This window comes from Heteronotia binoei, chromosome 2 (assembly GCF_032191835.1).
Source record: "Heteronotia binoei isolate CCM8104 ecotype False Entrance Well chromosome 2, APGP_CSIRO_Hbin_v1, whole genome shotgun sequence".
Classification (NCBI taxonomy): domain Eukaryota; kingdom Metazoa; phylum Chordata; class Lepidosauria; order Squamata; family Gekkonidae; genus Heteronotia; species Heteronotia binoei.
Window position 1 is genome coordinate 49468621 of NC_083224.1, and position 12742 is coordinate 49481362.

At 41.0% G+C, this 12742-nt stretch overlaps 1 protein-coding gene across 1 annotated transcript in view; it reads left to right on the forward strand.

Annotated features, from left to right (window-relative positions):
* The window catches only part of PTPRT (protein tyrosine phosphatase receptor type T), a 1094059-nt gene that overhangs the window by 997615 nt on the left and 83702 nt on the right, over positions 1-12742 (forward strand). The window contains exon 21 of the mRNA XM_060230934.1: positions 1834-2021. Within this exon, the coding sequence (XP_060086917.1) occupies positions 1834-2021 (188 nt within the window). The remainder of the gene's footprint in view (positions 1-1833; positions 2022-12742) is intronic.

The window sequence follows — 12742 nt, forward strand, 5'->3', positions numbered from 1 at the left end:
CTTTGCTTAGGTCGCTGCGGCCCGGGAAGGGAACTCCCCCTGCCAGTTTTTGACGGCGCTCCATTAACAGCGTCGGGCAGGGTTAAGAGCCTGGGGGTGCTGTTGGAGCCTTCATTGACGATGGAGGCTCAGATAGCAGCCACTGCCAAGTCCGCTTTTTTTCATCTTAGGCGGGCGAGGCAGTTGGCCCCCTTCCTGGAACGTGACGACCTGGCAACAGTGATTCATGCTACGGTCACCTCGAGGCTGGACTACTGTAATGCCCTCTACATGGGGCTACCCCTGTGCCGAACCCGGAAACTGCAGTTGGTGCAGAACGCTGCTGCCCGGCTGTTATTAGGGCTCCCAAGATGGGAGCACATTCGACCGGGGCTCCAGGGTCTGCACTGGCTGCCAGTAATATTCCGAGTCCGGTACAAGGTGTTGGTTATGACCTTTAAAGCCCTATATGGCCTAGGACCTGCCTACCTTAGGGACCGTCTCTTCCCACACGTTCCCCAGAGAGTACTACGTTCAGGTTCACAAAACCTGTTGGTAGTCCCCGGGCCAAAGGAGGCCCGCCTAAAATCCACCAGGGATCGGGCCTACTCAATAACGGCACCTTATTGGTGGAACCAACTGCCGGAAGAGGTGCGGGCCCTGCGGGATCTAGGGCAATTCCGCAGGGCCTGTAAGACAGTCCTCTTCCGGCAGGCCTATGATATTAACTGACAATGTAAAATATCCTGGATGAAAAAATGTATCTATAGGCCGCCGGTTTTTACTCTATCTTGTTTTTACTAAATTATGGTTTAATGGTATTTTAATTGTTTAAACTGAAATTGTTTTAATTATTGTGTTGTAAGCCGCCCTGAGACACCTAGGTGAGAAGGGCGGGGTATAAATCTTAATATAAATAAATAAATAAAATAAATAAATAACAGTTCAAGAGCAGTGGACTTTAATTTGAAAAACTGAGTTTGATCCCCCGCTCTTCTACATGAAGCTTGCTGAGTGATCTTGGGCCAGTCACAATTCTCTTAGAACTCTTTCATCCCCACCAACCTCTCGTGCCTGTTGTGGGGAGAAGAAGGGGATGTGATTGAAAGCCACCTTGAGACTCAGGTAGAGAAAACCAGAGTATAAAAACTCTGCTTCTGAATTCGATTTTTCTTAAAGTCAAAAGGAGCAGAATATAGATGAAATGTGTGGAAGACACCTCTTCCTACATGAAAGCTCAGAAAAGCATTTTTGTTTGTTTCTTTCTTTATAAAACAGTTGAGATATAGAGCACAAGCATACACATCAGCTTCTTTCTCTTTGCTCTGTTCTTGGGGTTCACAGTTCTTGCTCCCAAATCAGAACATGCTATTTTCAATGGTGGGGGGATTAAGAGACTGGTCAGAAGAACACTGTACTTCTTTACCCCCTAATGTTCAGTCCCACCCACTGGCAAATGGCACTGGAGTTCTGCCTTGTCATAATGATTTCTGCCTTTGAGCTGTGAGCAGCAAGAAGAACAGGAGGTAGATTCCATCAGCTGTGAGTAGCTGGCATAAAAAAGACTTAAGTTTCTGATCTAATCTGCATTGATAAATCATATTTATTCCTGATGTGTAATTGTTTAGAAATCTTCTCTTCCTGTGTTTTCTTTCTTGAATCCCTCATAAAACCAAGTGAATGCACATTAGCTTTGTTTTGTTGTTTCCCTGCAGTGACTTTGGATGTTATATGGTAATCCTACTGTGTTTTATTTCACCCACAGGGAAATAACTAACCAATAATGGGGAAGAGAATAACTAAACAAATAACAGCTAGGTGAAAGTTTGTTTTGCCTCCCTATTTTTAAAACAGACAGTAGCCATGGGGAGATGACTCAGCCGACATTGACAATCCAGACCCATCCCTATCGAAGCTGCGACCCCGTAGAAATGTCCTACCCCAGGGGACAGTTCCAGCCAGCAATCCGAGTGGCCGACTTGTTGCAACACATCACTCAGATGAAACGGGGACAGGGATATGGCTTTAAAGAGGAGTATGAGGTGAGAGGAATGTTCGCTCGCTTGAATAACAAGATAAAGAATGAAATGATTCTCAGAGCTAGTACTTAGTAGAATTGCCTTGGTAGCTTTAAGAGGCTAATTTTGTATGCTAACATTATTGTTTTCCTCATTTGCTTCTGCATCCTTGTCTGAGTCCTCTTATATGTAGTGGCCTCTCATATGGTTTCTGAGAATGGAAAAGACTTCAGCCTTGATGTAAGGGAGTATCTGGCTAATCCCTAGATACTAGGCAAATTAATATGGGATTGCATGAGAGCAATTGTTGGTGCTTCCACCATGCTCACAGGGTGTCTGTTGTGGAGGGGAAGGTAAAGGAGATTGTGAGCCGCTCTGAGACTCTTCAGAGTGGAGGGTGGTATATAAATCCAATATCTTCTATCTTCTATCTTCTTCTTCTTCTTCTTCTTCTTCTTCTTCTTCTTCTTCTTCTTCTTCTTCTTCTTCTTCTTCTTCTTCTTCTTCTCACTGTACTATGAATTGGGGGAGGAATTTAAGAAAAGGTACAACATATACAAAGTTCATATGATGCCAATCCAAAGCATAAATAATCAAATAGGTAGGGAAATAACAACAACAACAACAACAACAACAACAACAACAACAACAACAACAATAATAATAATAATAATAATAATAATAATAATAATATCCTTCTAAATCAAGAAGGGGTGTTCAATGTAGACCAGACACTGCTGCCTATCTTTTGGTGTAGTGGTTAAGAGCATGCTCCTGCTGGTGTGATCTTGAGACAGTCACAAGTTTTCTCAGAGCTGTACTCTCAAGAGCAATTCTTGAAAGAGCTCTGTCAATTCTGTCTGTTGTGGGGAGAGGAAGGAGATTGTAAGGTGCTCTGAGACTCCAAGTGAAGGGCAGGGTATAAATCCAATCTCCTCCTCAGATTTCTTCTACCCTAGGACTGGAGTGGGAACTGTAAAGTCACACATCACCATCCATTCTTATTATGTGATGGCTTTCTAAAAATATTCCTAGACAATGGTGGTGCTAAGATAAGGATGTGGCAGTGACCCCAGAACCTATCTCTCCACTGTGGGAAGGTAGTGTCCTAGCTGTGACCTGCACAACCCCCTACCTAAGGAGATGGCAGAGGTCTCCATCTCTTCTTGATTATTAAAAAGGTGGCCTGGACATGAGCACAATTACTACAGCCATGCTGATGCCTCAGCTGCTGTCTTCATAAGGAAGATGTTGTGGTTACCACCTCTTTGTGCTTGTAAGGAAGGCAGAGCAGATGCAATAACAAGTGCTGTGTCCTTTCTTTAATGACCTTTCTTTCAAGCAGAGGTAGAATTCTAGCAGGAGCTCCTTTGCATATTAGGCAAAACAACCCTAATGCAGTCAATCCTGTAAGAGCTTACAAAAAAGAGCCTTGTAAGCTCTTGGAAGGTTGGCTACATCAGGGGTGTGTGGCCTAATATGCAAAAGAGCTCCTGCTAGAATTCCACCCCTGCTTTCCAGAAATAAGAGGTGATGGGTAGGTTTCTTTGTAAAGACGAGCCTGAAATATTCATGGGGTAGTTCAGGTCACTAGCCCGTGGAGAATTGTCCCAGTCAGTTAAAGGTCAAATCCATTCCATTTCTTCCTCTTATCAGTGGCTAATGACTTAGCTTTGAGATTTACTGCCAACAAGTCATTGAGTTGTAAACTGATAGTTCATATAAAGCCAACAGTTCACTAGATGTCATTGCTAGAACCATCTAGCAGCTAATACATTTATTATATTGGGCAGAAATTATCTATCCGATACAATACAATAGGGGGAGATGGATGGTTTGGAATCTTCTCTCTTGTTTGACTTTATTCTTTAGTGAATTGCATCCTCAAAGACATTGTAATTGTTTACTGGGGTTTCTGTTTGATGCTTTAAATAACTAGCTAGGTTAATAATGTTCTTGGACAAAGCCCACTTTCATGGTTCAAGAATAACTGAATATTTTAGAGATGGGAGAATTTGAATAAAGAGACCTGGGACTCTATAGGAAGTGTTAATGGAAGGAAGCGAGTAGAAAAGACAAAGGAAGGACTGTTGATTTGGGTATGTTATGGAGATTATATATATATGTATATATATATGTCATACAATATATTCTGACTAATTTAGATCTGTGATAGGTTTACTTTTACACATTTCTAAGCTGTCATTATATGGACCCCCATCACTATCTCACAAAGCAAGGGGACACCTCCCTTCTGCCCATCCCCATGTAGGACATTCCATTAAAATGGCTGCCACAGGCTTATTGGTGACCACTTTTAGTTAGTGTTGGACAGCACAGCATACAGGGGGCAGAATTTTAAAATACAATACAATGTTATATCTTCCAGAAGCTTTTTGGTGACCATTTGTAGTTACCATTGGGCAGCACAGCAGATGGGGCCCAGAATTTAAAAATCAAACACAATAGTTTCATTCTAGCCTTGTTGTTGGCTCAAATTGTATTTTATAATAGATAAGCAGACAGTGCTAGGTGTTCCTTTAAGGGAACAAAGGATAATTTTCTTCTGCTACTCTTTGTCCCTTTTTACAGCGACTGAAATGTATGTGTGTTTCTTGCATTATGAAAGGACAGATGCTAAAAAATGGTCTCAATACAGAAGGAGGGAAAAATCAATGGCTGCTAAAGTAATATCATATAGCATCATTTATCTGAAGCATTTAGATAATCTATATCCTATTTCCAATCTTGCCAGATTGTGTTTGGAAATAATGTTAAGCTGTTTACTAGGGTTGAAGTTGGATCAGACCTTAAATAAACTTGCATTATCTGTAGATGTTGAGAAAATAAGTGTCACACAGAACCACACATATACACACCTAAGAGCAAGTAACTGTCATAGCTCAGATTTTGGTTTATCAAAATGAGTAAGTGAAAATTCTGAGCATGTACAATTAAATTAAAGTTAGAAAGTTCCAATATGGAGGAAGAGATAACACGTTGAAAGTTAATAACATCCATTGGCTTGCAGCCAGAGTACAGTGAGAGGGGAAGCAAACTTTTAATGCAGCTGTCAAAGTATTCTACATTAGGTAATCATCCAGTATGGGTGGAACCAGTCACATATCACAAATGGCTGGATAGAGCTACAAGGTGGATTGGAGCATGGTCCAATCCCAGCAAGTGAGCAAAAGACCAGTACTGGTGATGTGTATCATAATGATTCAAAGGAGAGAAAGAACTGTAGGGATTATAATCTTTAAAAAGATTAAAACAGTTTACAACAGCTACTCTGTTCAGGCGAGTATGATAATGTGAGACCATAGAAAGGACTTCAGTTCTTTCAAAGTGGATGACGTGGTCTCCTTCTTCTCCTGAACAGAGCAGCTATTGAGATTTACATACCCAGGGATGGGTATGAACTGGCTGCTGAAATAAAGTTCACAAATTTTGGCCAGCTTATAGTTCATTTATTTATTTTTTATTTATTTGGGCAATTTATATTCCGCCCTTTCCCAAAATGTGCTCAGGACAGATCACAACATTCTAAAAACAGTATAATACATGAAGCAATGTTCACAAAGGTTAAGAACTGCCACAAACTTTCATGGATTTTGTTGCAGTTCATGGTGGTTCATGAAAAACAGCTCTTCATGAAAAACAATTGAGCGGCGAAGAGCTCCCTGCCACTCAGCTGTATGGTTTAAATGACTGGGAACCATTTAAACCACTGCTTTCTGCTGTATAGAGCAGAAAGCATGGGTTTAAATGGCTCCAAACCTGGGTATGGCTACCCAAGAAAGATTCTTTAAGCAGCTAAGCCATGGGAGCTGTTTGCTACACATGGCTCCGCTGTTTAAAGGGGTTTTCATAGGCAGCAGTGGTAGCCCAATTAAGCCCATTTAAACAGCTAAGTGGCACTGAGCAGACTGCCTCCATGGCTCAGCTGTTTAGATGAGAAACATAAGAGCTAGGGGGGAAAAGTTGCTCCTGCAGCTCGCCTGTTTAAAGTGACTTTAAAGTGCTGGGGCTAGCTGCCTAAGAAAGCCCCTTTAAACAGCTGAGAGGCACCCAGGTGGCTGCCCCCATAAGAACATAAGAGAAGCCATGTTGGATCAGGCCAATGGCCCATCCAGTCCAACACTCTGTGTCACACAGTGGCCAATATGTGTGTGTGTGTGTGTGTGTGTGTGTGTGTGTATATATATATATATATATATATATATATATATATATATATATATATATATATATATATATATATATATATATATATATATATATATATATATATATATATAAATACACATATATACACACACACACTCATATATACTGTGGCTAATAGCCACTGATGGACCTCTGCTCCATATTTTTATCCAATCCCCTCTTCAAGCTGGCTATGCTTGCAGCCGCCGCCACCTCCTGTGGCAGTGAATTCCACATGTTAATCACCCTTTGAGTGAAAAAGTATTTCCTTTTATCCATTTTAACCTGACTGCTCAGCAATTTCATTGAATGCCCATGAGTTCTCATATTGTGAGAAAGGGAGAAAAGTACTTCTTTCTCTACTTTCTCCATCCCATGCATAATCTTGTAAACCTCTATCATGTCACTCCGCAGTTGATGTTTCTCCAAGCTAAAGACCCCCAAGCATTTTAACCTTTCTAAATAGGGAAAGTGTTCCAAACCTTGAATCATTCTAGTTGCCCTTTTCTGCACTTTTTCCAATGCTATAATATCCTTTTTGAGGTGCGGTGACCAGAATTGTACACAAATGAGACCGCACCATCGATTTATACAGGGGCATTATGATACTGGCTGATTTGTTTTCAATTCCCTTTCTAATAATTCCCAGCATGGCATTGGCCTTTTTTATTGCAATCGCATACTGTCTTGACATTTTCAGTGAGTTATCTACCACGACGCCAAGATCTCTCTCTTGGTCAGTCTCTGCCAGTTCACACCCCATCAACTTGTATTTGTAGCTGGGATTCTTGGCCCCAGTGTGCATTACTTTGCACTTGGCCACACTGAACCTCATCTGCCACGTTGACGCCCACTCACCCAGCCTCAACAGATCCCTTTGGAGTGCCTCACAATCCTCTCTATTTCTCACCACTCTGAACAATTTAGTGTCATCTGCAAACTTGGCCACTTCACTGCTTACTCCCAACTCCAGATCATTAATGAACAAGTTAAAGAGCATGGGACCCAGTACTGAGCCCTTTGGCACCCCACTGCTTACTGTCCTCCACTGTGAAGACTGCCCATTTATACTCACTCTCTGCTTCCTATTAATTAGCCAGTTTTTGATCCTCAAGAGAACCTGTCCTTTTACTCCATGACTCTCGAGCTTTCTAAGGAGCCTTTGATGAGGAACTTTATCAAAAGTTTTCTGGAAGTCAAGGTAAACAACATCTATTGGGTCGCCTTTGTCCACATGTTTGTTCACCCCCTCAAAGAACTGTAACAGGTTAGTGAGGCAAGATCTTCCCGTACAGAACCCATGCTGAGTATTCCTCAATAACTTGTGTTCATCAATATGCCTACTCATTCTGTCCTTGATAATGCTTTCTACCAACTGTACCGGTATTGAAGTCAGACTGACTGGCCTGTAATTTCCCGGATCTCCTCTGGAACCCTTTTTAAAGATGGGGGTGATATTTGCTACCTTCCAGTCCTCAGGAAAGGAGGCAGATTTCAATGAAAGATTACATATTTTTGGCAGGAGATCCACAAGTTCAACTTTGAGTTCTTTCAGAACTCTTGGATGTATGCCATCTGGACCTGGTGACTTATTAGTTTTAATTCGTCAATCAGCTGTAGAACCTCCTCTCTTGTCACCTCAATTTGACTCAGGTCTTTCAACACCTCTTCCAAAATTAGTGGTTCTGGAGCGGGCAAACACTTCTCATCTTCCACAGTGAAGACAGAGGCAAAAAATGCATTCAGCTTCTCACCCATTTCCCTATCCTCCTTCAGTAATCCTTTTACCCCTTGGTCATCCAAGGGCCCCACTGCCTCCCTGACTAGTTTCCTGCGTCTAGTATATTTGAATAAATTTGTATTGTTGGTCTTTATATTTTTTGCAAAATGCTCCTCATAGTTCCTTTTTGCCTGCCTGATCCCAGTCTTGCATTTGATTTGCCACAGACTGTGTTCCCTTTTATTACTCTCACTTGGACTAGCTTTCCACTGCTTAAAGGAGTCCTTCTTACCTTTTACAGATTCCATTACTTTGTTCGTTAACCATGGAGGCCTTTCCTTATACCTGTTTGTGCCTTTCCTAACTTGTGCTATATATTTTATCTGAGCTTCTAGGACTGTAGTTTTAAATAGCCTCCAAGGTTCCCCAAGGGTTTTGACTGTATTTACCTTTCCTTTCAGTTTCCTCTTCACAGGCCTCCTCATCTCAGAGAATTTACCGCTTTTAAAGTTAAACGTGGTTGTGCTGGTCTTTTGGGACAACTCCCTTTTTATACAAATGGTGAAATCAATAATGTTATGGTCACCGCTGCCAAGTGGTGTGATCACTTTTACATCTCTCACCAAGTCTTGGACATTACTTAGAACCAAATTCAGGATCGCCCCACCCCTGGTAGGTTCTGTGACCATCTCCTCCATAGCATAGTCATTGAGAGCATCTAGAAACTCAATCTTTCTCTTGACCTGAACACATATTGACCCAATCAATCTGCGGGTAGTTAAAATCACCTATTACAGCACAGTTTTTATGTTTAGTCACTATCTTTAATCCTTCCATCATATTATAATCATCCTCTATCTTTTGATTTGGTGGGCGATAACAAACTCCCATGGCTCAACTGTTTAGATGGGAGACAGCTGAGCCAAGTCCAGTAGGCTGCCTCCATGGCTCAGCTGTTTAGAACTGAACCATGAACCTAGTCAGCTTGCATATGAATCCATCTAAATAGCTGAGCCACAAGGGCAGACTGCTAGGCACAGTTCAGCTGCTTAAAGAGGTTTTTTTTTGGAGCAGCTAGCCCCAGGGAACTTTCATGGATAGCTAGCCCCAGAGTCTGGCTGCTGAAAAAAGCCCTTTTTAACAGCTGACCCATGCAGAGTGGTTTGTTAGCCCCACAAATCAAACTGTATTTTTTTGGTTTGTGCCCATCCCTAATAAGGACCTTCGCATGGCAATTGTAAACTTATATAGTGTGTTTTGGTTTGGAGCTAAAACTTCATCCTGAGTCAGAAAGGACTGTAAACTATAGTTAAAAAGGACACTTTATTCTCATCCAAGAATCCATACTTTCTGATAGATGCACATTTTCAGACTGAATGTAGCATTCTAGTACTAAGGCTACTTGGGTAAGCCATTACATTTTATAGATTCAGTTCATGGGGGGAACAGTGTGACACTGTCTTTTTGTGACTATGCACATTTGGAAAGACTTCCTTTGTATTCCCTGTTACTTACAGAACAATCCTTCACAGAGTTATTTAGTGGAAAGAATTTGGAGTCAGGTCACTCTGTATGGGATTGTACTGTACATTATTTGTTTCTCTTACTGCCCAGGGAGCTGCTTCTGGCTTGGATCCACTGGTGCATTTCCATGATGGAAGAATTTCCACCCGTGGAGCATGAATTTCTCATCTCCCCCCGTCCCTGCAACCTAAAAGGACCTGCTGTCCAGGACAGCATTTTAGGATGCAGCAAGAATCGGAGGTGAGAAAGTTTTGCTCTACTGGTGGAAATCCTTCCAAGGGAACTTCTTCTTCTCCCATAACACTAGAAATTGGGATACTCAATGAAGTTGCTAGACAATAGTTACAGGATACACAAAGGAAACATTTGTTTATTTAATGATTAATTAAATTGTGAAATTCACTGCTGGTTGAGGTAGTGATGGCCACAGGCATAGATGGCTTTAAAAAGGGAGTTCATACAGGATAGGTCTATTAATAGTTAGTAGCCATATTCAGAGGCACTAAACTTTTGAATACTGGTGCCTGGAGCCAACATAACAGGAAGGCCTTGGTTTCTATACCAAGTTTGTTGGCCCTTTGAGGCAACTGGTGGGCTGCTGTGTGAAAGAGGATACTGACGAGATGGACCATTGGCATGATCCAGTAGGGTTCTTTTAAAGTTCTTATTGATTCCACCTACTAATTTGAACATCTGGTGTTTCCATTGTCATTTAGAGCCATGGAAACAATGAAAGGCCTATCCATAAATACTCATATGACTGACTATGATTTATATCTAATAGATATCATACATCATTTTATTTTTAAAATGTAGATCTTCCTTTTATGCAGCTCAAGTTAACTTAGCATAATAAGAATTTACAATAAGAGCACTACAGTATTTATGTATGTCCAAGGTTTTGGGGGGGTTTTTTGTAGCAGGAATGCCTTTGCATATTAGGCCACACATGCCCTGATGTAGCCAGTCCTTCTGGAACATACAGTATGTCCTGTACAAAGAGCCCTGTAAGCTCTTGGAGGATTGAGTACATTAGGGGTATATGTCCTAATATGCAAAGGAGTTCTTGCTACAAAAAAAGCCCTATGTGGTCAGATGTTACATTAAATACGGATGCATCATGCTCCAGTTTGAACTGCCCAATTTTGTATCTGCGCATTTCCAATCAGACGATCACTCCTGATAGAGAGCGGCCCCACACTGGTCCCATATTTGAATGATCAGACATTGTAGACCTGTATCGCTTCTTCCTTGTGCTTGAAATAACAAGTTCCGGCAAAACCTGGTGCGGAGAGAGATGCAAACATGCGCGCACACTTGCGGGGGGGGGGGGAATAAAGAGATCCCAATTGCCTCTTTCCCTAGGAACCATTAGTTGGAATGCACTTTGCATCCTCAGCTAAAAGCAGCATCCTCAAATTCCCGTTTTCTTCTTTACCTCCCAACACATGCACACACATACACATACCTCCTGCAGTGTGTGTGTGTGTGTGGGGGGGGTGTTGCAATCTCTTGGTTGATATGGTTGCTTTAGAGCTCAAGAGATTTGTAGATGGATGCCGAGGGAAAAGGAAAGTGCAAATTTTGAGGAAAGTGCAAATCGGCTGCATCGTGGATGAGCCATTCAGACAGAAATAACCCGATTGTATGCCGCACCAAGCAGGAAGGACTGAACTTTCTCTGGGGTCAAATTGCGGCAAGATCAATCCGAGGCAGGTCGGGATGACTACGAGTTGCTACTGAGTAACAGATGTGGAAGTCTGAATGTGCTATGTTGGAACTAATGGAGTGTCTGAACGCACCCTGTGTGTCTAAATCTTATATTCTAATACTGAAATATCTAATAGTGAAGTATCCAAATCTTTGGATACTTAAATCCAGTGACTGGAACTATGAATGGGCAAAACAGATATTTCTGCAAACCTTAAAAGAACTTCAGGTTTGCAAAAAAAGAAAAGAAAAGTGAAATCTTAAAAAAAAAATGGGGGGGGGGTTTTTAAAAAGCAAAAAATGATAAAAGGAGCACCCGTAACTTTAAGCAACAGATATCCTCAGTGGCTGCTGCTAGGCAATCACAGCATTCCAAAAGTTAGCTTAATAGATTTTGTTGTTGTTGTTGTTGTTGTCACTCACCTGAAGTGTCTGGCAGCAACTTACAGTGTTAAAACCAATAAGTAAAAACAACATAGAAAAAAATAACAAGGAGAGAAGGAAGCAGGAAAAGAAGAAAGGCTATGGGGGCTTTCAGGAAAGAGGAAATAGTGGTGGTGGTGGTGGGGGGGGGTTGAAATGAGATGCCTCCTGCAAGTCCTTGTTGGTTCCCACTTATAAAAAATAATGTGTTGCAAGTTCCTATTGTACAGCAACCTACATCAGAGACCCTATTTTCATACTTGCTTTATTATTAGAATTTTTTCTATTTTGGTATAATTTGTAATACAAACTATTAGACTACAGCACTGCTTTCCTAATATATTCCCTGAGGAAGAACTATTATGTTTGAAATGTGTTGGAAATTAGCTTGGCTCTAAATTCTAATAGAGTGTACAGTAAGATCTGGCATTCAGAATGGACCTGAGTGTAAAAATAAGCTAATTGGAGCTCCAATTGAATGAACCCCAAATTGACTCTTGAATAAAACCCAAAGAAGTTCCACTGTCACAACTTTTGCTCATTTCTATTTTGCATCTATAAAGTGGAAATAATATCTACACACTTTATAGTATAGTAGGTATGATCGATGAGATAAGCTTAGTTAAACATTCTGCACACTCAAAATGCTGTATAATTGACCCACCGTAAGTTCCATTGGGAAATACATTTGTGGTTTATCTAGCAGGGTGCCATCTGGGGATTATGATGAAAAAATGATTACAGACTTTATTTTTCAAGGCCAGCTGCTTAGGTGTGCCTGTTTTCTGAAATGAGCTACAATTTTTTTAAGTTCTTCCATTTTTCTAGACTGGTGTCTACACACATATATACTTGGCCTTTTAAGATCTGTTCCTTCCCCCCACCCCTGCCACCTCTTTGTTTTTTTAGCAGATTTCATCAATTATATTATAAGTATCTTTACAGCTGCCTTGAATGCCACAAGGTAGAAGGTGCCTAATAAATGTTTTAAATAAAACAAATAAATAACAAGTTGGTGTCATAATGTCAAATAATTTTGCTCTTGTAAAATATCTCTATGACCTAGGTTCACCTGACTGAGTTTCTCCTTCCATTTTTTGCTTCACTTGTACAAACATATCCATTAGCATAACTGTTTTGAACCATATATCCCACTTGC